The sequence below is a fragment of the Python bivittatus genome, unplaced genomic scaffold, assembly GCF_059951505.1.
Source record: "Python bivittatus isolate LINGU-HERP-01145 unplaced genomic scaffold, Pbiv_v1 ctg000810_np1212, whole genome shotgun sequence".
In the NCBI taxonomy this organism is placed as follows: domain Eukaryota; kingdom Metazoa; phylum Chordata; class Lepidosauria; order Squamata; family Pythonidae; genus Python; species Python bivittatus.
Window position 1 is genome coordinate 2,842,305 of NW_028277111.1, and position 25,395 is coordinate 2,867,699.

Consider the following 25,395-nt stretch of genomic DNA (forward strand, 5'->3'; position numbering starts at 1 on the left):
AGGGGAGAGCCAAGGTGAACTTGGAAGGAGCAAGAACTGGGGTGGCTCCTGCCTGCTCCTTTGGGGAGGAGGAAGACATTTTGCTCCTGTGTCCAGGTGTTTCTGTAGCATCACCAACTGATCTTCTACAAAATGGCTATTTGGTTTTGGCTTGGTGGTTGCGGCAACAGAGGCTGCGTTTCCCTCAGATCCACCTTTTCCTCAGGCTGTTGACCAAGTGACTGGTCCTTGAGCCTCATCAACTTCCATGCTGGGGAAGTGGAGTGCAATGACCGGCCCAGCCATCCCGGTCTCCTTGTGAAAGGGCAGATTCTCCTGCTCTCCTGTTTCTGAGAGATCCCACTCTGTGCTCTTCAAATGCCCAAGATGACGCTGTGGCCCAAAAGTGGGGAGACCCTTGATTTATGGGAAAGACGTCCCTCCTACTACAGTGGAAGCTGTTTGGGCAAGGAGGCGTGATAAGGGTGGGGTCTTTCACACCCATTCTCTTGGGCTTCCCAGATGCCCTCAAGAGCTGGCCATCTTTGACAGCCTAAAAAGCAGACTTCAAAGCATTTTGTGGGAATTCAGTAGGTATTTGAGCCTCTTCTACTAATGCAAACTTTTAGAAATATATTTATTTATTAGAACATGTGACTGCCCAGCTCACAGAAATGGCTCTAGGCAGCCAACACAATAAAAACATCAGAACAAGAACAGGAGACTAAATACAACACAAAAATAAAAATGGGCACCGAGGATAAACCAGTCAGCCCCAATTTCATACAACTCACAGGCTGAACTATCTCCCGACTCCCGTGCCGGAAAGGAAAGCTGCATCTTTACAAAGGCCAGCAGGGCTCAGTCTAATTTCGGGGGGAACGGTGTTTTGGAGGGCAGGCGGTGTTACAGAAAAGGCACCCTTCCTAGGTCCCCCAGATGACACTCGAATCAACAGGACGCAGAGCATGGCCCTTCTGATGGGTGGAGACCATAGGGGAGAGGTGGTCCCCCAAATAGCCTGGCCCCATGCCCTGAAGGCCTTTGTAGCTGACAACCAGCACCTTGAGTTGCACCCAGAAGCCTGCTGGGAGCCAGTGCAGCTCAGGAACCCAAAGAAACATGGGCGTACCAGACAGGCCCAGAATTGCTGGTGCTGCTGCATTCTGGACCAATCGCAGCTTCCGGATGTTCTCCAAGGGCAACCCCATGTAGAGCGCTTTGCAGTAGTCCAGTTGGGAGGTGACCAAAGCATGAATGACTGTGCAGTGCTGCTTGATCCAGGAAAGGGCACAATTGGTGCACAACATGGAGCTGTGCAAGAGCCATCTTGGCCGTGGCTGCAACCTGGTCCTCAAACAGGAGTTGGGAGTCCAGGAGGACTCCCCAAATTGCTCACTGTTTCCCTCTGTGGCAGCGTGACCCCATCTAGAAGTAAAGATGGAAAATCACTGGATGCAGCAAGCCCTAAAACCCAGAGCCACTCAGACTGAAGTGAAGCCAGTTCTTCTCCATCCAGACTCCCATGGCCTCCAGACACCAAGACAGAACCTCCACAGCCTCCCTTGGCCAGGCTGGGACGGAGATGTTACAACTGGGGATCATCAGCACACAGATGGTGCCTCACCCTGTGCCATCGCATGGCCTCACCCAGCAGCTCCTCAATCAATGCCGCCTGGAACTGGCCCCAGAGGAAGGAGGAGAACCAGGGCAAGACGGTTCCCCCAACTCTTAATTCCCGGAGCTAGTCCTGAAGGACACCAAGATTGATGGCATTGAAGAGATCAAGAAGAGAAGATATTGGATTAAAATTCACACATGGTTGGAAAAAATGACAAAACAACACATAGACTTTAAACCAGAGACATTTTTACTGAGAATTATACCGGAAACATACAGTAAAGAATTGAAATATCTGATTGTAAATGTCTTGACAGTGGCTAGAATTGTATTTGCTAAGAATTGGAAGAATGAAAAAGTACCTATGCAGGAGGAGGTTATTAAGAAAATTATGGAATGTGCTGAGATGAGTAAATTGACATTTGAAATTAGAGAGCAAGAAGACAAACAATTTTATATGATATGGGATTTGTTTTATCAATGGTTGGATGAAAAGATACAGTAATGTAATAGATTAGGAAATTTTACAATAGAAACTCGATAAGCTGATATAAATTATATATATATATAAAATCAATGGACAAAAATGATACAAATCTTATAATGAAAGCTATAATTTCTCATAATAAATGGTGTTATAGATTAGTCATAAATGATTAATAATTGATAACTGATAAATATACAAATATACATTGGATAGATAACATGAGAATCTATATAAATGGTGAGTGAAGACTATGAAAGGATGGCACAAGTGATTGGTAACTGGCTGACACACGGTATAAGATGGAAGATGGTTTTTATGTTTTTTATGTTTTTGTTTGTTTATGTATGTTTGTGTTTGCTGTAAAAAAAAAAACTCTAAAAAAAAAGAGATCAAGAAGAGCCAGGATGGATGCGGTATTCCCACCCACTCCCTCCAGAGGTGGCCCACAGGTGTGATCAATGCAAGAGAATATCTAAAGAAGAGGCATCGTGAAACCCCTGAAACAACTAGTGATGACTGTGGTGAGATGTGACTAATCAGGGCAGGGAGGAGTGAGGAAGAAGCTCCAGATCTGAGTGAGGCCTCAAGGCTAAAATTCTTTTGGACAAGGATTGCAGGGAAGGGGAGACCAGGGAGTTAATCCAAGCATGTGCTTAACCAAGGAAGACTCTAAAGATTTGTCTTTTCATGATGAAAGATGGAGAGAATGAATGAGGAATACAAGGATAATGAGAAAGTCTGAATGTGGAGATACAATTTTGACAGTGCCAAGAATGGATCTAGGGAAAAAGTGGATAAGGAAAAAAAAGGAATGAAGTTAATAGAAAGCACTCTGTGTGTGTGTGTGTGTGTGTGTGTGTGTGTTGCCTTTGAGTCAGTCCTGACTCCTGGTGACTGCCTGGACTAACTGCTCCTGCCAAGAGTTTCCAGAAGAGGGTTGTCCTACCTCCTCCTTCCTAAGGCTGAGAGAGAGACTGGCCCAAGGTCCCCCAGCATTCAAGAGTTGGGACTTGAACTCGTCAGATTCGGCCGGCACGGCGCTTCGAGGAAAGCTTGCCGCCGCGCCGTGCTAACTCCGCTTCCTGCAAGCCGAGGAAAAGAGGAACTGAAAGCGCGGTTGATTAATGGGCCACCTGCGTCTAGCCAAACGGGAAAACCGCAGCGGAAGCTTTGACTTTACACTGATAAGCGGCGCGAGCTAACAATGAGCGGGGCCGCGGGCAGCGAAGCGAGATCACCGCGCAATCCAGAAGCCTCGGTTTTGCACGTAACTGGAGGACCCCAAGGGAACCAACCCACGCCGGAGGGGACTAGCAATCAAGGACAATGGGACCCGGGCCGAACCTGCCATTCTGGACACTTAAGGGGGATTATTGGGGGGCTGATAATCCGCAGCGGTAATGCGATTGCGGGGCGAAAAACGCAAGAAGGGGAGAAGTATAAATGAGCAATGTAAATGTAGCAAGCCAGTTCTGGCTTTGTTTGTAACTGTTACGTTACGCATGAGTAAACCTCTTTTGTGAACCACACGTGTCACGGGAGTTTCTCTTGTCGAACGGGGGCAAATCTTACACTCCTGGCCTCCTGGTTTCTTGCATGGGGCCTTAACAACTAGACCAAACTGGCTCCCATCACATCAATAGTATCAGAAGAAGATCAATTCATCTTCCCAGAGAATGAACAAAGAAACAGATTTAGGGACAGAGGGAAGCTGCCTGGAAGGGAGTGCAAAGCACTGTATGGCGTGCTGCAGAGGTGCATGGAGGTGTAAATGGGAAGTGTAGAAAAGGAGGCTTGGTGGAATGAGGAGGTGAAAGAGTGTGGGTGAGAAATAATAGGTACAGTATCAGAGAATGAGTCCTGCAAAAACTGAGAAAGATATATCTATGGTACACATAGAAAATGGGGACCCAGGAAAGCTCCAGTGATGATAAATTGGAATTTAAGGTGCCCCAGATACTGTGTCGTGTCCACACTTGGGAAAAAGCTCGGCTAAATCCACGGGATTAACTCCAGAGTAGACTCCCCTGTGGGGCTGGTGAGCAGCGATGACAGAATTCCGTGTCTCCTATGCAGATTTCCAGGTATGGAGTCTTTGCTTCCTAAAAAGCCTGGAAGAGGATATTTCCTTCAGCCAAACCCCCAGGAGAGGCCAGTGTCCGTCCTTCTGTCCAGCACAGGGAGCAGCCGAGCCTTCTGGCAGCCCCATTGCAGGACCCTGGCAGTAGGGGGGCAGGCCTGTTGGGTGAGGCAGCCCCTCTTTTTCTCACTGCCCCCCAGTACGTTCATAGCACCAGGAGTGGGACGTGAGAGGCCTGAAATGGGTTTCCAGCTTTCAGTGCCGGCAGCAAGTCTGCACCCCGGATGTTCTCCTCCGTTCCTACTTTGGACGGCTTCAGTTCTGGCTCCTTGGCCGGACCGTTCTTCTGCCAGCAGCCGGGAGAGGCAGCCGGGAGAGCTGGGCGGCCTGGAGAAGCAGGGCCTGCAGGGGAAGGAGGAGAGCAAGGAAGCCCTGGGCTTCTTTCTCAGCCTGCTCTCCTCCGCCTCTTGCTGGGAGAAAGGAGAGCTTCCTGCAGCCAGCACAACCTATCTTGCTCCTGTCTCAGAGAAGCAGATGGTCCAGAGCAGATGGGTGGCAGAAAGGGTGGAATTGTGGCACTCAGCATTGCTGGGTGCCCTGGTAGGCTGCAGGCACACGGCCATGTGAAACGCAGGCCATGGTGCTTTGATAGCACCTGGAGGGTGGGGGGGCTTCCTGGACCCCCGCACTGAATCTCTGGACAGAGAGGGCTCTTTCCTTCCCTCTCTGGAAATCTCACAATGTGGGTTCTTCTTCTGGGGGCGGGGGGACAGCAATAGATGTCTTGGGTCTGCGGACAAAGTTTAGGTGGGAAGGTTCTTTCCCCTTTTCTTCTTTTTAGTGCTGTTTTATTTTTAATAGTTCAAAAATAAAACTATATATAATGGTTTTGTACTTGTATTATCTGTGTTGTTTAAGAGCCCCATAAAAATAAAAAGTTAAAGCATCCTTATTTTTCTTTAAATAAAATTCAGTGGTTTTTTTTGGCTCCTGCAGGGAAGAGTAGAAAGAGAGAAACATGTTGAACCTGGAGGATATTGAAGGAAGGCCGTGAATTCCTGACCTCAAGCACCCAAATGTTCGTCCGTGTGCAAGAGGAGGGCGGAAGTGGGTGGAGCTGGCAGGAGGGGAAACGTCTCTTGGCAGTCGAGGTTCCACAGCAGAGGGTCTACCTTGCAGGGAGGTTGTCAAAAGCAAAGGCTGCAGAATCATTTGAGGGGGAAATGGGGGCCATCCCCCACTGCGCATTTTGCCTTAAGGATGACGTTGGGCCGAGTGCCGCTCTCTGGTTAGGTAAAAAAGGAATCGGATGGAAGTGGAGATCTCACGATCGTTGATCCATCTGGCACCAGCCTTCCTCTCTATCTTTGGCTGCTTTTTCCAGGAAAAAAAAGACACGGTATTTTTTAGGTTGTGCGAAGGAGATTCCCAGGCAGCCTGCGGAGAAAGCACTGCGGGCCCTGCGCGGCCTCCCTCCCCTCCCAGCTGAGGCCCCTCTCCAGCGCTGGAACAGAAAGAAAAGAAGATGGGGATGTCAATCCCTTCACTGGATGGGAAGAGATGGAGAAACTCCGCTCTTTCTAACTCCATCTCCCTCTCTCCTTCACACACAAACGCACAAATACACCCACAGAGTTTCAACCAAACTACTTTAACTAAGAAACAGAGGAAAGAATTCTTAACATTTATATCTTTCAACACAGAGCAACATTCCAGCAATTCTACAGCCACAGGGTGCAGCTGAGGTGAGGATACAGATGGCTCCAGAGTTTATTTTTCCAGTCACTTCATACTTTGAGGGCCTTGTGGTGGCAGAACAAGAGGAGATCCAGCTGGCATCTACCAAAGCTCCTTTTCTCCTAAATTCCTTCTTTGTTCACTACTTTTATGGAGCTTCCTGACCAGATTATGGCCAAGCCTTTCCTTTCCACATACTTGGAAAAGAGAACAGCTTCTCCATCAGATGGATCTTCCACCCAGCCAGGTCTTCTCACCTTCCTGAGACTTCCTTGTACCAGAAGTTTCTCCTTGTGGTCTCCACTCCCAGGGACAGCCTGGCTGTAATGAAAGGGGACCCACCTCCCCCAACTTGGTTCTAGGGAGGAAGAGGAAGATAGCACAACTCTGCAGCTTCATGAGCTGCTTTTGCGTTTGGACTGTATGGCACCTTTTATTTCCCAAGTTCCAATAAAGCCAAATAAAGAGACTTGAGAGGAGGCTTCTTTAAGATAACAGATGTATATTGATCAAGACACAGCTGGGTGACTCCAATCAACACCCATTAGAAAGGAATGTTGAAGGAATCACACCTCACAAAGCAAACATCAGAGTTTTATAGACATCCATTAATGTATGCAGGTGATACATTCCCCTATATCCATACATGGGGTTTTGGGGATGGTCTAAGGAGGGGTTGAGGTGGACCCTGAAAGTTGAATCTAAGTTTAACTTTTTTTCCTTCTTATCTATCCTTTGGAATCCCAAACCTTTCTCTCCGGACATCGGCCTAACACCAGCCTGGTACGGAATTAATTTATGGCTACAGGCCTCTGGTTAATTGCTTTTAAGGGAGATGGGATAGGAGAATGGTGTGCTCTTTATAAAGTAAGTTAACCCTTTAGAATAGAGTGCACTCTTACAGGTATAATTATACATTATGTGAAACATATCTATATCTCTATAAAATATATATAGAATATAAAATTGTGTACTAAAATAATGCCCTTCAGGACGAACACCCCCCCTTCAACTGATGCTACCTCTGATCCCTGCTCTGAATTGGAGCTAACATGTAAAGGGGACAAATCACTCACTTGATGCTGCCTTGTAGCCTTCTTGACATTTCTCTGCAAGGACAAAAACCAGTCAAAGCTAAAAAGATCAGAGATCATCCAATCTCTCCCCCTGTAGGAGGAAGAGCCCCAGGAGGTCTTTTCACAGTTGCTTAGTCACAACCTCTTCTGGCAACTACTATTTAAGGTAGTTAAGGTATCTTAACTACCTTAAGAGACACAGGAAGACCTTCAGACTGCAAAGACACCACCAGATTTGCTCCAAGAGAGACCTTCTGCCTCTGAGATGGATGGAGGGAAATGGGGAAAGCAGCAGCAGCTGCGAGAGGAGGAAGATTTTCATTGAAATCCTCCTCTGCTGGTCTTTGACCAAAGCCTTTGGAAGGGACAGAACCACGATGCCTCCTCCCAGCTAAGAAGAAGACGGGACTGTCCGGACCTCAGACTCTGCTGAGTCAAGACTGGAGTCCCAGCAAGAGGCCGAGTTTTCAGATGCTCCCAAAGAGGGCTGAGAAAACCGGGAAGAAGGAAGCCCAGAAGGAGCTCCCAAAGGGAGAGGCTTGGTAGGAATCTCCCCACCTTCCTTCACAACCACCCAGCAAAGGTAGTTATAGGACACTTACTGTGATATACCAAGATCCCAGCAGTCACAGCAATCACAGCAATCACAAGGACAACAGCACCCACAACGCAGCCAATGATGAGCCCCAGGTTGGATTCTGGAACTGAATTGGGAGAAAGAGCAGATAACTGAAGAGAAACCATACCTATTGAGAGAAAATCATGGCAGCCAACAGAATGGAAAATATTAAAATGTATTTGGCAACAGCACTCACTTCTTTGTTTACATGTATTGAGTGCAAAGCAATGATTGGGGTTTTGCCCTAATAGTCTCCATTTATTAAAAAAAGGCCCTTGGAATCCTCCAGCTAATTCCTGACCCATCAACCCCTCAGCCTCACCAGCGAGATACACACTAAGCATTTTGCTGTTAGGCTCCTGGACTGGCTGGATTCAGAGAACAACATACTGGAACAAACTGGATTTAAAACTGGCCACTCCCTCTTTGATTGTGCTCCAGTTCCACAACATCTGGCCAAAAAGCAGTTCCAAACCACAGGCTTCGCTCTGTGCAGCCGTTATAGACTTTAGAGCAGCGTTTGACCTACTTCCCAGCCCTCATCTGTGGCACAAATCCAAAACTCCTCTACAGACAAAAGGCTGCTACTGCTTATCAATGAACGTTACAAGAAAACTGCCCCAAAGCTTAGATGGTCACTATGACACCCTCCTTAATAGAACCCAAGAAGTCTGTATTCTTTCCCTGCTGTTGTTCAATTATTGCATGAATGCACTAGTTGCCATGACGAATTACCTTTCCCATCATCTCTCACCCCCCGAAATTAGCAGTGAAAGCAGTGCAGTCCTACGACTGTATACGTGATGACGTCATTTTACTTTCCCCAACTCTGGCTGGCCTAAGAAGGGCCCATTGAACTCTGTCCTTCCTCTTCCTCCTCAGGGTGAAAATTCACCTTCAACCATCCTTTCCTTCTGTTACTCTCTCTCACCAGGCTGCAGTTCACAAATTTTAATGCAATTTGGTACTCAGAAAAGGGGCTACACGACTCCTCCTGATTTTTGCATTGGAGGAATTCTAAACAAAAGGAAACCTGTTTCTGGGGCTCAGCATAACTCCTCCTGCTCTGTTGGAGGCAACAAACAGGGTGAGAGAGAGGCTAAGGGAGGATCTGGGTGCATTTCCTCAGGATGGGCCAACCATTGGGGTGGGACTCCGCTGCTTCCTTTCAAGAACCAGAAGCCGATTCTACGGACTTTTCCCTGCAGGTCCACAAACCTCAAACATGGGAAAAACCACTGGATTAAAGCTCAAGGATGCTCACATCTGGACACAGCTGGGGTCAAATTTCTCTCCCACAATCCTCCACCCTGAGAAAGAGCCCAGCCTCTCCCTCCCTGCAGCCTCTCACCTTTCACGGACATGTCCACAGGTTCCTGCAGGCTGTCATGCTCCACGTGGCACCGATAGTGGTCCCTCTCTTTGGGAATGATCCGGATGCTGAGCCAGTAGTGGTAGGTCCCATCTGCATTGGGGGCCACAGACCCACGGAAGTTGTCCTGCAGCCAGACCTCCCCGTCCCTCCTCCAGGAGGCATCAATCTCCTTGGGGTAGAAGCCATCCACGCGGCAGACGTGAGTTTCCGTCCCATCGTCGGCCTCCGTCCTGCTGCTCACCGTCACCACTGGGCCCTCTGCAGAAACGGCACCCCCGGAATTAACTCTGAGCCCCTCCAGAGCCCGGAAGGGGGACGAGAAACTTGACGGGCAGGAAAGTCTCCCAATACTTAGTTTTAACGCAGGGATTTAACACTCCACACCTGCAGCATCTCCAATAATTTTGGGAAATGCTCCAAATCTGGAAAAGGCTCAACCACAAGGACTCCTGATTTTGAGTCCTTCCCAGTGACTCAGTCTGAAAAATCTCTGCCGGCAAATTGAGGGTCCAAGGAAAGTCCACACGGGCTGCTTTGAACTGACTGATCTTGGGCTGCTCCCTTCAGGGGAGGGTACCGGAGCTGCTCTTTTAAGTTCCCTTTCAAAAAAATGTGAGGAAAATGAGGAAAAGATATCTTTGGGTGAATCTTTGGGTAAAAGAAGCACGTTTCTAGAGGCCTCAGATGAATGGGATCGCCTTAATAAAATTGACACATAAAGGAATGTGCAGCACCCTTGAAGTTGGTATGACTGGGCTGATTGTGAACCCCTTATCACAAACATCCCCATAGCAACTGGAGCTGCTCTTATAAGTTCCCTTTCAAAAAAACCACACAGAGGTTTCTCCCTACTTTTTGGGTCCTCTTCCGCTCCCCCAAATCTTGGGCTGCTCCAGGCCCCTTTCAAGGGACACCAAAACCTCCAGAGGGGGAGAGCCGGGGGGTGGGGGGTGCAAGGCAGGGAGGGAGGGAGGGAGGGAGCCCCATGTGGGATGGGGAGGGAAGGCCAGTTGCCGGGAGGAAGTCAAGGCCGCGCATCACACTTGGCCACACTTTGGCTAATGGTGGCTTCACTGAAGAAGCCCAAGTGGCCCTGCTGCCTTCTTGTGGGGTGTGCCCAGGACACCCCTAAGTGCATTTGCTGCCTGACCCACACAGACACCCTCCAGGCCCTCGATTCTGGCCAGCCACACCTACGGCTTGGGCGGGCAGAGGCTGCGGTTCCTGGACAACTTAATGGCTGCCTGGCAATGGGAATTAAGCAGGGCTTCCCGCATCCTGGAGAAGTGCTGGAAAGGCAGGAGAGGGATCCCCTCCCGGGCATCCAGGCTGCAGAGCAGGGACCCAAAGGGGGCCGAATGTGTGCAAGAAATCCGGCCATGAAGGAGGAAAGTCCAGCCTGGGCCTAGATGTTCACCTGTCCTCAGCAGCATCTCCTTTCCGTAGGACAGATACTTCTCCAGCCACTCAATGCATTCCTCCTCCAGGTAGGCCTTCGTTCCCTGATTTCGTCCTGAATCAGCATCCCATTTCCTCTGGGCAATCTGGGCCTGGGGGTTGTGAGCCACCCAGGTGAGGGTCTCCTTGTTGAAACTGATGACGTCCTTCCCATCATATCCAAAGCGCAAAAACCCTCCTTTGCTCCCGTCTCCCTGGAGCTCACAGGCACCTATCCACTGCCAGGTTTGAAGGCCTGAAAGAGGGACAAGAAGATGGTTTGGGGAGTCCTCAGGAGAGACAGAGACCCCCTCCCTGCAGGGGCTTTGATGCAGGACAGAGGCAGTGAGAAAAGGGATAAATAATGGTTGGAAAATGAAAGAAATACATTTTTCCCCATGAAGCTCCTCATCCTGCCCCCAAATTGGACCTTGAGGGTCTCCAGACCCAGCTGCCCCCACTTGAAATCCTCCTATGTTTCCCTCCATCTTCTCCCTCCCCCAAAGTCTCCTTCTGGGCAATATGTTGATGAAGATTCTCAGTCATCCAGGTGGAACTGTCTGGAGGTCAGACAGAGTTGGTCAGGGGGGACCTTCCTGAGTGGCTGCGTTTCTCACTAACATGATGGGCTCCTTGAAGGGACAATAGGAGAGTGAGTAGTAGAGTCTTTGGGCTGTGGATATCTTACTCCTAATGGAGTAAGGATGCCTCACTCATCCCCAAGTGGGTTGTTAAGTGCTGCCTCCTTGGTGAGCTTGTGAAGTGGTCTTAATCTTCCTGAGGACTGATGAAAGAGCAGCATGAAAAATGGGAGACAAGTTGTGTCTGAGGCCTCCACCGCTATTGAGGGAAGGATTTTCCACTTTGGCATAAAGGGATTCCTTCACTCCTCTCTCAAACCACCTATCTTCTCTGTCCAAAATGTGAACATTATTGTCCTCAAATGAGTTTCCAAGGAAAACGAGCCCATCTTGTTAGTGAGAAACGCAACCACCCAGGAAGACATATATGGGGTCCCACCTAACCAACTTTCTAGGCTGAAGAAGCTGCTTGGACAAGCCGCGAAACGTATCAAACCAAAAGGAAAGAAGTCCAGTTGCCATGACTCAGCCTCCAGATCTCCTTCTGGGTAAAAGGCAGAACAAGCAGCGCCATCTTGGCCTTGGATCCGCAGAGCCCGAAGTCCTCCGTCTGGAGGCTAAATGCAGAGATAAATGACCAGAAGGGGGGCGAGGGGCACAGGGGGCCCTCCAACCCTCATGTCAAGTCCCCCAAGAGAAGCTCCTCATAAGCTTTTTCCTCAGGAAAAGCCCCACTCCTCCTCCCCCACATCTGCCTTGGAGTCCCATGATCAGACCCCCATTGAGATTTCTGCATTCACGCATCACAGTGATGGGGGGTCTGGTTCCCCCTCCAAAAAGTATAGAGAGTCCAGTTCCCACAACCTCCTTTTCCTTGAGAGAAGCCAACTGAGGGGCCCTTCCCCAGTTCTTCTTCTCCCCAAAGGAATGGGGGATGGCAAGGGGTTCCCCAGCCTCTGCCCCTCCACCCACTGCCCCCCAAAAGGGAGAACCTCCTGGCTCAGAAGGAAAAGGGTTCAGGGCCCCTGAGGGCTTGGCCCCCTGAAAAGGGCCCCTGTTGCTCTCTCAGGAGTCCTCCATGTCTGCATAGTTGCCCCCAAATCCTCCAAGAAAGAGCAATTGGAGTGACTCCGCTTCCTTGGCCGGGAGACCAGCTGCAGTAGGAGCTTCAGACCAAAAATGGCTGGATGGAGCCCAGACTCCGTGAGACATAAATCATGGAAACATTCAATGCAGGGGAAAATTTCTTAAATCAATAAAAGTTTTGGTGTTATGTTGAAATGTTTGATATCTGCCTATTTTATAGTCTTATAACTCTCTTATAGAATTATTCCTTATTTCTAGGTTTCTATAGCCAGGCTCTCCCTTTCTTTGTTTGATTGCTATAGGTCTCATCCTATTTCTGAATCTGTCTGTTATTTTAAAGGCCGCCCTTCCTTCAGGTGCTCAGGGCACCACATACAGCGTGCCCTCCTCCCATCTCCCCACCACAACAACCCTGTGAGGTAGGTTGGGATCAAAAGGTGGGACTGGTCCAAAACCTCCTGGGGGGCTCACACTACTTTTCCTTCCAGGCTTCTACTGCAGGCCCGCCTTGAATTTCTGGATCTCCACCCTCTGCATCTCTCCTCGGCTGAGTCTTCTTTGCCTCCATCTTCACCGGAAGCAAAGTGGGGGAATCCTTGAGCCTTTGCTCCTGTTCTCGGGAGGGGAACCAGCTGAGCTGAGCCCCAGAGCGGTGACAGGAGAAGCAGCCCTGGGCCTTATGGACAAAGTGAGCCTCAGCAAATCACCAGGCCCCCATGAGATCCACCCAGGGGTTAGGAAGGAGCTCAGAGCTGCGATTATGGAGTTAAAATAGGCAACCTTTCTCTATGCTCAGCCTCTAGAGTCAAGGACTGGAAGGTGGCCAGCGTAACTCTAGTTTTTAAGAAGGGCTCACGGGGAGATCCAGGACTTTACAGACCTGTGTGCTTAACATCTGTTCTGGGGAAGTGGAGACTGCTATTAAAGATAGAATTACCAAACATCTGGAGATCCAGGCCTTGCTCAAGGATACCCAACATGGCTCCACTCAAGGAAGGGCCTGTCTAACTAATCTGCTAGAGTTTTTGAGGGGGGTAATAAACATGTGGATAAGGCTGAGCCAGTAGACATCACTTACTCCAATTTTCAAAACGTCTTTGATAAAGTCCCTTAGCAAAGACTTCTCAGTAAGCTTACCAGCCGTGGAATAAAAGGGCAGGTCCTCTTGTGAATTTCCCAGGGTTCTCTCCTAGGACTGCTTCTTTTTAATATATTTCTAAATGATCTGGAACAGGGCATGACTTGTGGAATTTGCTGATGGCACTAAAGGGTTCAGAGTGGTAAAAACACTAAGGGACCACAAAGAGCCAAAGCTTCTCTGCACCTTAGGGGAGTGGGCATCAAAATGGTAGAGGTCAGCCCATGTGACATACGGTGGGCCAAAAATTCTAACTCCTGATAGAAGCTAACGGGATCAGAGCTAGCTGGGACAAGTGAAGAAACAGAACTTGGACTAATGGTAAACAGCTCAGTGAAGGTGTCGACACACTGGGAATACACTCTAAAAAAGACCAACAATATGCCAGGGATAATAAAAAAGGCATCGAAAACAGAGAAGGTAATATCATAATGCCCTTATAGAAATCAAGAACATGACCACATCTGGAATATTGTCTGCCGTTCTGGTTCCACACCTCAGAAAGAATACAAGGGAGCTAGAGAAGGTTCAGAAGAGGGCAACTTTTTTACACAACCCATAATTCAGTTTTGGCATTCGCTACCATGAGGACAGGCGCTGGATACCAGCTGGGCTGCTCCAAAAGAAGGTTGGACCAATTCATGGAAGTCCTGGGATCCATGGCTCTTAGCCATTGTGGCAGTGGGTCTGGCTCTGAAGGCCATCTGCTGGGAGACCAGTGGGCTTCCTGGTGCGGCTGGTGGGCCACTGGGGGAACAGACTGCTGGACTAGAGGAGCCAGGGGTCCGATCCAGCAGGGCACTGCTTAGGTTTTTCTGTCCTCCACTTTGACAGAAGGACTGAGCCAGGAGTCTTCTGGGCTTCCCACCGCCCTGGTTGGTCTCCTTCCTCCTTCCTCCACCAGGGGGAGCTCTGGCTGCTCTCTGGGTCTCAGAGGCTGGAGGGGACCTGGAAGGGATTTGGGGAGACCCTCCTGGGAGCAGGGGCAGAACTAGCAAAGCTCTCTTGTCTGCCTGGGGGATGGGGGTAAGAAAAGGGCAGAAGTGGGGCAGCAGGTCCTTGTAAGGAAAGAAGGAAAAATGGCTTGCAGCCCTCCCCTAAATAATGCTCCTTTAAAGTGAATCTTGTGGCCCCAAAGTTGTCAGAAGTGGGGGCTGCCAATGAAGGGCTTCCCCCCTTAAGGGCAGCCCCACCAAGAGGGCAGTGCAGGAGTTCAGCCCTGGTGGACCATGGCTGGGAAGACACGGCAATCCGACCAGCTCAGGAAGGGTCCCAAATGGGGGGGGGGGGCTCTTCCTTTTCTCTCTTACCTCCCCAAGATGGGAAGGATGCTGGAGGTGGTCCTGTGCCCCCTCCAAGAGCCCCAACCCCACTTGGCATCCCTGGCCTCTTCCTCCAACTGGAGGAAGAGAAGAGGCTCCTGGCCTTTGGGCCCCACTCCCCCTCCAAAAAGGGGGTGCCAGAAATGCTTGTCCTTGGACAGGATGAGCCTGGGGGGGATCCGGTCTCCCCAGCTGGATCTATACTTGATCCCTCATTTCTCTGGGGTGGAAACAGACAGAAGGACAAGGACCATCTTCCACCGGTATCTTCTTAGGATCCACCTGCCTTCTGGGGGGCAGACCTATTCTTCCCTTCCTCCCCCACAGAGAGTGGGGGGCTCCAACAAGGCCAGGCTCTCCGTCTTTCCTGGGGGAGAGCTGGGGGAGGGGAGATTTTGGTCTGTTCTTTATCTCATTTTATATCACTCCTGTGATATACTGTATTTTTCTTTACCTTAAAAATATTTTTAGTAACTGTCATCTGCACAGAGAACGTCACTTATAGGGCAAGGATAACTTTATATTAATTAATTAAGCAACAAAAATATTTTTAAGTATTTTAAAAAGTGTGGAAGTGGCCTTTCCCCTGGGAGGGACCCCCCTTCTCCCCCTCCTGCTCCTGGGGAGGAATATGGGGCAGGAGGAGCCACCTGACCCATCACTCACCTTCGCTCTCATTAAAGCACATCCTCAGATCCTCCACGTAGGCTCTCAGCGCCTCCTCATTGACCCGCGCCACCTTGGTCTGAGTGTCCCAAAACTGGGGGTCCTCCTTCTCCATCCAGGAGACTCGAGGCTGCACCTTCCTGCTGCTGCTGTTGTAATAACTGAAGAGTTGATCGTCCACGTACCCCGGAATGATGAAAGGGGGCAGCCCCTGACTGGGGTCTGACACGGCAGTGAGGGAATACTTGAGGGAGTGCGAGGAGGAGCCTGGAAGGGACCCAGAGGGCAGAGTTAGGGGACTTCAGCTGAGAGACCCTGATCCTATGGGGCACAGCAGGCCCTGAGTTGAAGATCTGGGGAGGAAGGAGGAGGAGGAAGAGACCTCGAGGAGGTTGGAGGGCAGAGGAAAAAGTCGGGAAGGAAGGGGGAGAAGATGGAAGAGTGACAGGAGGCAGAGGGTGCAAAGAGGGAGCGACTGAGAGGCAAAGAAGCAGCTTCTGGAGGGCCTGAAGGGTTGGAGGGGAGAGAAGTTGGGGGGTGAGAGAGCAAGGGAAGGGAAAGCAGGGCCAAAGGGACAGCAGGACCCCCAAACCCTATTTTCCCCCCAAATTGTTCCCTCCCCCCTTCCAGCAAGGCCTCCCTGAAACACTCTTCTGGATTGCAGACTCTGCCTCAAGGAGGCTGCATTTGCCCCACCGGGAGAAGGTGGGGCTCTACCCCCAGAAGCTCAAAAGCAGCAGGAGATCCCACCTGTTCACCCCAACTTTCCATTCACAGAAAAAACCCATTCTCATCTCACGAGAGCCAAAATGGATTGCTAATAGGTGCGAATTTTAGGGGAGATTTTATAAAATGGGGGAGGGAAAGGGGGGAAGGAGGGATCTGGATGAGGCCAGAGGCCATGGGACCCTTGGGGGCAAAGCCAAAGTGCCTGCCAGGGAGATGTGGGCAGTCAAAGGGGGGAGCGAAGGGGGCAGGAATGACGCCACGCAGCCCCCATGGATCTTCCTGCTCGGCCCCTGGCTGGGAGATTCCCCCTCTGGTCCCAGATTTGAGGCATCTGAGCAGGAATTGGCTTTGAACCCAGGACCAAATGGGGCTCACCATCATTCCACAGAAATTCTCACTGCTGATTATCCCAAGATTTCTTAAGTTCAGCAGCACAATTAGGGCACCGAAACCGTTCTTCCCAGGTGCTTGCAACATACCAGATTTACTCTAGATCTAAAACACTTTGTTCACTTTCTACAGAACATCTTCAGGAAGTTCTCCTCCTTTTGGACTGATCCTGCACTTTTCTCCAGCAGCACTTTGGAAATCACCCTCCACGAGCAGAATCACAGCATCCGCGAGTGGAAAAGAGCCACGGAGGTCATCTAGTCCACCCCTGCCCAGTGCAGGGACCCCAATGAAAGCCTCTTTCCTCCCAAGATGGCTCCAGCCTCTGCTCCAGCCTCTCCAGGGAAGGGGAGCCCCCAACTCTCCGGACGATGGGTTCCCCAGTCAAACTGCTCTTAGTGAAACATTCAACCAGAACCTGCATCCCTCTCTCTTAAATGAATTATGAATTATTGGATTGGATTTTTCTAATCCAATTCAAAGGAAACCTTGTTATGGCCAAGATCAGCACAGAATAATAATACCACCAAAAAAAGGAAGTAATGTGATGAAGGGCAACATACAAAACCAACATCATAGAATCAGGTCTACCACAATACATACAATAACCCAATGATTCTCAACCTTTTTGAAGCTGCCGCCCCCCCTAAGGAGCGGAAAATTTTTCAACGCCACCCTTTGTGAAAATCCTGTAATTTAGGGTATGGGGAGGGAAGGGGGGAGTTACTGAATTATAAAAGGCAAAAATTTTAAGTAATTTTTTTCAGTAGACTTACACACCAAATTTGTTCGATTTAACTGTATACTTTTGCCCTGGAAGGTAATTGCATTCCTTTTATTAAAATTAAAATGACTAATGCAAAAAAAATGCTTAAATGCTCTTTTATGTAAATACGTTTATTTCAAAATGCTGTAAATACGTTTATTTTTTTGATGCTCGTTTTTTAAATTTTTTAAATTTTTAATTTTTTAATTTTTATTTTTTTTGCAAATGCTTTTTTAATGTTTAAAAATTCTTTATTCTTAATTAGATAATTAAAAAAACAGCAGAAAATACGCTAAAAGAGTAATATCAATGAAACCTGCTTGATTATGTCAGTGGGACGGTTGTGCTTGATGGTTCAGAGCCAGCTTCTGAATGTTCGGTTCAATATTGTTAGAGAGATGAAGGCGCAAGTCCCCTCTTTCCACGATTTGGAGTGGACTTCTCTTTTTTGTAATTAGATCAGTCACAGCACTGAATCCTCGCTCGGCAAGGTAGGAGGAAGGGAAGGGAAGGGAAGGGAAGGGAAGGGAAGGGAAGGGAAGGGAAGGGAAGGGAATTAAAAACAGAAATGAAGCGAACGAAAAGCAACTTAAGAAACACGGGTCAAATCAAACATTCATATTGAAAGGACGCTCAACGCTTAATCGCGCGGGAAAACAGCTGACGCATGCGCTGTGCTGGTTGGCATCGGAGAAGAACCATAGTGTCGAGTTCTTCAAGGTCAGCCTACCTAGAATACAAATTCGTCTCACCATTCTTAGAGGTGCGTGAGGGCAGCCGTCGCGTAAGCTCGTTTTATTGCTGGTACAAATGGTGTAAACCGGATAATCGATTTAATAAATTTTGGGGGGAGTTTTAAAATTAAGTTCGAATGCCAAAACAAGTTCACCGCCCCTCAGCATCCTCCCACCGCCCCCCGGGGGACGGTTCCGCCCCCGTTGAGAACCAATGCAAGAACCAATAGAACAGAAGAATCAAGTCTATAAAGATGTAATAGGAAGAGAATTATAAGAGGTTGTTATTTCGGGTTTTATTTGGAGAAGAGACTGAAGACTGAGCTTTTCAAAAAGAAGAGAAAGGAATTCAAAGTGGATTTATCAGATCAAGGTTAAATTATCCATGCTTTGATCTTGGATTGTTAATATTGAATTTTCTTTTTCTGACCATGACTGTAAGACGATGATCTATACCCATAAAAGTGATTTATTTGGTTTAGTTTAAAGCACATATGTGATTATTATTGGTCTTTTGTATGTTCAAGGGGAGAGATCTTTTAGGTTTCACTTCTCAGAAAAACCTTAGAAGCTAAAATGTAAAATAGACCTATTTGTTTAAGCTTAAAATATATAGTTTATTATTGTTGGCACTCTTAATGCTTTGGGTGGTTAGATTGATTGCTGAATATTTTTTATGATTTAGTTATTACTTAGGGATGAGAAAGAGGATGAAGAGGGTTTTTTTTAAAGTAATATTTTAGTAATATTTAGTAATTTTAGTAATATTAGAGAAGGTGTTAAATTACTGTTAATACATATACTTGTTTGGACAGAAGGGGAAGTCATCTTTCTTTCTTTCTTTCTTTCTTTCTTTCTTTCTTTCTTTCTTTCTTTTCTTTTCTTTTCTTTTCTTTCTTTTCTTTTCTTTTCATTTCATTTGTAGGCTTTTTAGTTCTGTATTCGTTTTTATATATATAAAAACTTTAATAAAATATATTTTTAAAAAGTTTTATAATAGGCAAACCAAACCTTAGCAGAAATAAATAAGTTATGGACAACTCTAAAACTACTATAAAATTATCCTTTCTGAAATATACTAAACCAGCCAAGGAGAAAAATTGTGCAGTGTTCTATGTGACAGTCTGCTAGCCATGGAGAGATAAAGGGGCTTTGCACGTGGCTGTAATATTCACAAGTGAGTTATTTCCCCCTCCCCCTCCCACAGGGGCGCAGTCCTTCCGGGGAGGGGTCTTCTCTGTCCCTCCCCTTGAGCCCCCGAAGGAAGAGCCCCCCACTTGGCCAGGGGGAGAGCTCTTCTGTGCCCCAAATAAACCAACGGGGTAAGGCGAGAGGCAGATCTCTGGAGGCGCTTATGCGCTGATCCACTGGCATTTTAGAGGCTTGGCCTAGATGGGTTTGGTGCTCCATGTCCATAAGGCACTGCCTGAGAAGCAATGTTGCCTGATCATAGCCCTTATCAAGTACCTCAGAAAAATAGGGATCTGGGGTAGAACAATCTGACAGAATCCAGGGGCCAAGGCCTCTCCCCACAGGAAAAGAGGTTTCAGCTAACAGGCAAAAATTAGGAGCCAGAATCTGCCCTCGACCTTCATCAGCCCCGACTCCAGGCACAGAGACCTTGAGAAGCAGAACAAGGCGCCTGAAACATCACCTGGAGGAATCAGGGCTGGACACACTCCAAAGAGCCAAAGCTGGAAAATGGTCCAAGCTGCGCCCCATAAGTGAGCCGGGCCAAAGAATTAGCTGGGAATAATTTCAGAGCCACTGAAAGGCATCATCCGCCCTCCAACCCCCATTCCCTGGAATCACAAGATGGCTGCTGAACCTCTTTGTGCAGTCAAGGCAACGTAGCTGGGTGTGCCCTTCATCTACCCGAGGCATGAAATACTCCCCCTTCAGGTATTTTCATGCTTTAAATACTTCAGGTATTTAAAGCATTCATTGTACAATGCAAATGTTACTCATGGGCCGGAAACAGGTTTTGGGCCTTCTGGCAAACACCATCATTTTGTGGTTTGAGTATTTCATCTCCAGCTGAGGGTCTTGACAATACTGACCCTGGGTTCGCGATGCCTCCTAAGGCCAGTGGGGATCCCAGAGAGGATCGCAGCGTTGTCAGCACAAAGAAAGGTAGAAAAGCCCCTCAGCCAGCTTGGGAGGACAGGGATCCGGTCTATGCAACTCTGCAAATGATCAACAACTATCGATGGAAATGCTTACATCAATGTTTCTCAAACTCAGCCACTTGGACTTCAGTGTGGACTTCAATTCCCAGAATTCCCCGTCACTCCCAGAAACTCATGGGGTCTCCCCATCCTGGCCCCACCCCCTGCCCAGCTGAGTAGTTCCCGCTGCCACCACCACCCTTCCTTGGGAGACAGACCAAACTCACAAGACGTAAACAACACCAACTTTTCCTAATAACTAAAAAAAAAGAACACATAAAATCACTTTTAAAGGTCAAAAGACAAACATGGAAGAGACAGACTCCAGGGCTGCCCAATTAACAGGAAAACAGCCGCTTCTAAGTTGGTCGGAAGGATCAAAGGAAAATACGGAGCTCCCGGGAAATCGGTGAAATTGCAAAATCCGCACGGCCACCAGGTGGCGCTGCTCTACCGAAATCGGATACGCGATCCCTTCTGAACGCGCTTCGAATCAGAAATCTGAGTCTGCACGAAAAAAGGCAGGAGCTGCACAGCACAGAGAAATAAATATCAAAGTCCTAATGCACATTCCCTCCTGAATTGTTTTCCATTCCTACACAGTCCCGAGGCAAAGGCCTTGGGGTCCTTCTTCCGGCTCTTCCCCCCAGTTGCAGCGGCTTATCAGAGCTGTTGGGGAGATGGAGGCCCAGATCCACTTCCTGCTCTCTGGAGTTTTCAGAATCCAAAAGGACCAGAGTTTCTCTCTAACAGAAGGAGAGAAATTGGGTGTGTGTGTGGGGGGCGGGGGGGCACAGGATCTGATTCTGTACATGACCCAGAATGGTTTCTTTCCCTTGCAGGGTTGAGTATTGAGAAGGTCTGAAATCTGCTTGAGAGGAGAGAATCCTGTGGCTGCAAGGCAGGTTGGCCGTCCTCACAAAGGTGAATCTGCCTCAAGTCAGAACCGGCTCATCAGCTGGGGACTGTCTGTGTCCAAGCAAGTGGTTCTTTTCATGTCACCACCCAGAGGTCCTTCTCTTCTGCCACCACCAACCCGGTCTATTTAACCATTAAGATACTTCCAACATTTTTGGATGCCTTTAGCTGCATCAATATTTTCTCTGAGCAAACAACTAGGAACAGCCCAGGATCCCTTTCCTGACTACTCACTGGTAACTCAGACCCGGAAGCCAACACTGGCCCTGAATCTCCAACCCTGGACGCAAACATGCTGAGCCCAAGCCAGAAGTTCCCATTTCCCCCCTCCAATGATAGCTGGGGGGGAGGGGGGCTTTCCCTTTGCACAACTTGACTCCTACATGTTACAATTTCATAGTTATAAATTCTTTTCATCTTTATGTTCAAAATGGTTTGAGCCACACAACTTTAACACCAAAATTATTGCACAACATAAGTAAAAGACACTAATCCAGTTTCTCCCAAAGTTGTATCAGGCTGTTGCTTTCCAACCCAAATTTTTATTATCATCATCATTAAAAACATCTTATCTTGCTTTACTCAAGAGCAAGTCATAAAAACTACTATGAACACCAATGAAAGTTACAATTTAAAAACACCAATGAGGAGACATGAAAAAGAATTAGGCCAACATCAGAAGCAAAATATTTCTGGTTTTGGGGAAGCCCAGGCTATCCTGTTGTTTTAGCTGTATTTTTCAAACTTAATATATTGGATATGCTGTAAGTCACCCAGTCTTTTTCGAGTTGGGCAGCCTTAACAAATCAAATAAACAAATAAATAAACCAAATCGGTGGTGGAAATTCACAGCTGTCACCGCAGACCTCCAAATGTTTTCCAACTTCCTCGGAGATATTAACATTTACAGAGGCCACTCAAACTGAAAAAATGCTAAAGACAGAAAAAAAGGGGGTGGGACAGAGAATAAAGGAAAGAGAATTCCAGTTTTCTAAAGGGGGGGTTAGGATAGACAATTGTAGCTGGACAACTGGGACAACCACGATGGAGTCCAAAATGCCACAATGTGGAACAGCAAGACCACATCTGGAGTTTTCAGCAACTTGTTCTGGGAGGTTCTGAACACGCAGAAAACCACTAACAAGTAAGTTAAATTCACTCGGCAGAGGGGCCCAGGGCTGCCTGGAACCAGGAGAGGGGCCAAGGGGTCCTGGACGCCGGTGAAGACGGGGCCCAGTGAAACTCTGCGGCTGTAGGGAGGTCCACAGACAGGGAATCCCCCCAAGGAAAGTCCGGCCCTCCCCAGGTGGGGCATCCGCAGTCCAGCTGAAGAGACCTGGGCTTGAATCGATCGGTTGACAAGCAGGACCGGCCTGGCGCTGAGGCACAGCTGGAGTGACGCAGCAGCTTGGCCAGCAGACCCGGGTTTGCTCTCCCTCGGCCAGCTCGTGAAAAGGGGGGAAAGAAGAGGAGATTTTATTTCTGATTTTATTTTAGTTTTGTTTTTTTAATTAGGCCTAAGAAATATGTAATGTGAACATTTTTCCAGATACGGATCATTGGCTACAAATGGGTGTAATGGCAGATAGTACACAATAGATAAAAACCAAAGAAGTGAAACCATTCCAGTGCTGTTGCTGCTAATTCTTATGGCACAAGGTTTGAGAAATTCAAGTTGAATTTGACTGAATTCACACTGCAAACAACATTTCCTCCTGTAGAACTCTACAAAGAATATCTTGGAATTGCGAATTGAGCCCTGAAATACCTTTCAGAGACGCAGCAACTAAAAATAAGTATAAAATTGGGCTAAATATAGAAGATGATTCCGCTTATGACTTTTATCCAAGGAAAATCAATCACATTCCAGTCCTTCAACACTGACTTCTTTGTTAAAATGTCGACCACCCAAATAATTGTCAAATTCAAGGATTTTTATTGTTTTATCTAAAAGCTTCCGTGGCCTGAAAAAGTTTGAAAATCCCTGCAGTAGGCTATGATTATTTGTTAGAAAAATAACAACTAGACATTCAGTCAGAATATTTTAAAACCCTGAAATGACGCTATACATTACTATTTGAAAAGCAGGAGAGTCCAAAATGTATTTTCTCTCTTTCATGCTGTTCTCAAAGAATATCCCACAGTGGTGTCCATAAAGTCACAACGAGGTGTTCACAGCAACACTGAGCCAACCTTGGCAGATTTTGAAAAAAGAAGCAGGAAAGGAACTGTTTAGTCCTTGGCTGGGAGACAACCAGGAAATCTCAGGGGCTGAAGGAGAGGCTAGAAACTCACAAAAACATCCCACAAGATGGCAACAGAAAATCGCTTCTCTGTTGTTACGCTGAGTTCAATCTGAGGGAGAGGTTCCCTTTTTTTCTGGAATGGGGGGTGACCTACAGTAGTAGAGATTCTGTCGTCCCCCCCTCCCAATTCTGGCATCCTGGCCCTGATGCAAAGCCCGCCATAAAGGAGAGACACCTTTTGTCCTTCTGCGGGAAAGCTGGAGCCTAAGAAGTCACTGCAAGAAATGAGGAGGAGTGTGGCAGTGTCTTTTCCCAGGAACAAACTTTATTAAATCTGGAGCTCCCTCCCTCAGATGCCCACGTGGACTAACAGGACTCTCCTGTTGCAGGAAAGCAAAGCACAATATTGGCCATTGGCAATCCTCTGTTCTGAGTTTCTCAGGATTTAAATGACTTTTTAATATTTTTAATTCTGCAAGCTGAATTATATAATAATATGGAATAATAGTATTTTTTAAATCTTTTTAATTCTGTAAGCTGTCCCACATTGGGGGGGTTCTGGGATGGAAGAAGGAGCATCTCAGGAGGCATATCCCTGCCTATCCAAAAAAAGCCCTGGGGATATTGGGGTTTACGACGGGGAGGGGATGGAGAGATCGAGGCCAAGGTGAAAATCAAGCTGGACCGTTCTTTATGGAGATTATTTAAGGAGCGTTTTTCTGCAGACTCTCACCCCGCTGCATTCACACGGCCACCTTAATCCGATCGCTCCCTCGCACAGCCTCTGCGTTTCCCAATCCGCGGAACCGATCCGAGAAACGGGCTGGTCCTCCCAGCGCCCGAAGCCCGAAGGAGCAGCCCAGCCGCTGCCAGAGGCAGGCGAGGCGGCCGAGCGGAGGGGCCGTGCGGGGGCAGCCGGGCGCTCTGCGGGACGGACCTGCCCACGGGTGGGCGAGCGCTGCCCCCCGACCCCCTCCGCTTGCAGGGACGGGAAGGAGGCGCCCGGGGGCGCCCAGGGAGACTCGGCTGGCAGCTGGAGGGGACCCCTGACCTGTCCCCGGAGTGGCTCTCCTGGGGGGGGTAAGAGCGGCAGCAGAGCCCCACCCACGCTTTGGGGCCCGTTCTGACAGTGGCAAGACCTGGAGGGGGAGCGGACTAGAGAGAGGACCGAATCAGGGTTCTCTTTCTGGGGATCATCTTTTGGGGAGAGGGGAGAGAGAGAGAGAGATTCCCTGAATTCCCACCAGCAGAAAAAGGGTCTGGAACCCCGACGCCCCCGAAAGGACTCACCGAAGCAGCTCTCCGGAAGGGCGACCGCCACCAGCGCCAGAAGCAACAGGGGCGCAGAGCGCAGAGCCATCCTGTCCGCAAACCTCCACCTGCGCTCCCCCCCCTTTCAGTCGCGGGCAAAGAAGGAGACGCAGCGGGGGAGCAACACCACAATAATCTAGAGCGAGCAGGCGATTGGCCAGGACTAACCAGCAGGAAAAAAGCATTCCCGTGTCGTGTCTGGTAGCTAGGCAGACGTCCAGGCACAGCGTGCAAGAGAGGCGAAAAAGGAAAGCGAAAGTTCCTTTCGGAAAATCGAAAATCGCCTTCCAGGGATTCCGCGTCTTGGGGGAGGGGCGGCACTGCGGGGCTCCAAAAGCGCGAGGCTGATCCGGGCCGGGCAGAGGGGGAGGGGCGCAGGCAGGAGGTTGCGTCCCTTTGGACCGCGCAGGCGGGGAAGGAAACCCCGAGTGAACTTGGCTCTGCTCCAAACGCCCAGCGGCTCTCGCGGCCTCTTAAAAGCAAAGACGCATCTCTCCTCTGGGAAAAGGCCGGGGGTGCAAAGAACCCCAATAATCCCCCATTTCTTGTCATTCTCCGGCCCAGACATGAATCTTCACGAAGCTTCAGCGCTCCTCGGGTCTCCCGCAATAAACTAAGCTGGCAGTTCCCTCCTTCGGCGGTTATGATCGTAGTTAGTATGCACCATCTCCTGCTCCCTTGTGCTGTCAGCCTTCCACTGAGCATATACAGAGTGGAAATTAGGCCGTGCCTGTGGGGAAGAGGAGTGAGATTCTGCCTCCCTTTCACAGGTCTCTATTTATAAGGTCCTTAGAGGGACCTTCCAATTGCTGGGTGAGTCTCTGGAAACTGCCTTTCTGCCGCCTTAGCGGCTCCCTCAGATATTCTCTTTCCTGTCTGGGTTCACAACAGGCTTAACCTTGTTTGTTTTCAGAGACTGGTTAGATTATG

At 48.6% G+C, this 25,395-nt stretch overlaps 1 protein-coding gene across 6 annotated transcripts; it reads right to left on the reverse strand.

Moving 5' to 3' along the window:
• Positions 1 to 2,447: 2,447 nt before the first annotated feature.
• On the reverse strand, positions 2,448 to 24,823 carry LOC103059798 (class I histocompatibility antigen, F10 alpha chain-like). 6 transcript variants are annotated; one of them, XM_088129668.1, is made up of 7 exons: positions 24,445 to 24,823; positions 15,204 to 15,470; positions 10,391 to 10,666; positions 8,950 to 9,231; positions 7,582 to 7,683; positions 6,980 to 7,012; positions 2,448 to 5,670 (listed from the first exon to the last, which is right to left on the reverse strand). In XM_088129668.1, exons 1-7 carry the CDS (start codon positions 24,512 to 24,514, stop codon positions 5,573 to 5,575), a joined length of 1,128 nt encoding a protein of 375 aa, XP_087985794.1. In that variant the 5' UTR covers positions 24,515 to 24,823; the 3' UTR covers positions 2,448 to 5,572. The 6 variants fall into 6 exon arrangements, with proteins under 6 accessions (XP_087985794.1, XP_087985796.1, XP_087985795.1 ...); XM_088129670.1 differs by having other exon boundaries at positions 2,448 to 5,537; positions 24,445 to 24,822; XM_088129669.1 differs by having other exon boundaries at positions 2,448 to 5,540; positions 24,445 to 24,822.
• Positions 24,824 to 25,395: the final 572 nt, after the last annotated feature.

Excerpts from the sequence above, each read along its gene's own strand:
- LOC103059798 (XM_088129668.1), bottom strand. The coding sequence starts at position 24,514 with ATGGCTCTGCGCTCTGCGCCCCTGTTGCTTCTGGCGCTGGTGGCGGTC. Across the intron at positions 7,684-8,949 it reads TGTGGACATGTCCGTGAAAG|TTCCAGAATCCAACCTGGGG; the intron begins GTGAGAGGCTGC and ends CTCCCAATTCAG. Across the intron at positions 5,671-6,979 it reads AGGCTACAAGGCAGCATCAA|CGCTGGAGAGGGGCCTCAGC; the intron begins GTGAGTGATTTG and ends TTTCTGTTCCAG.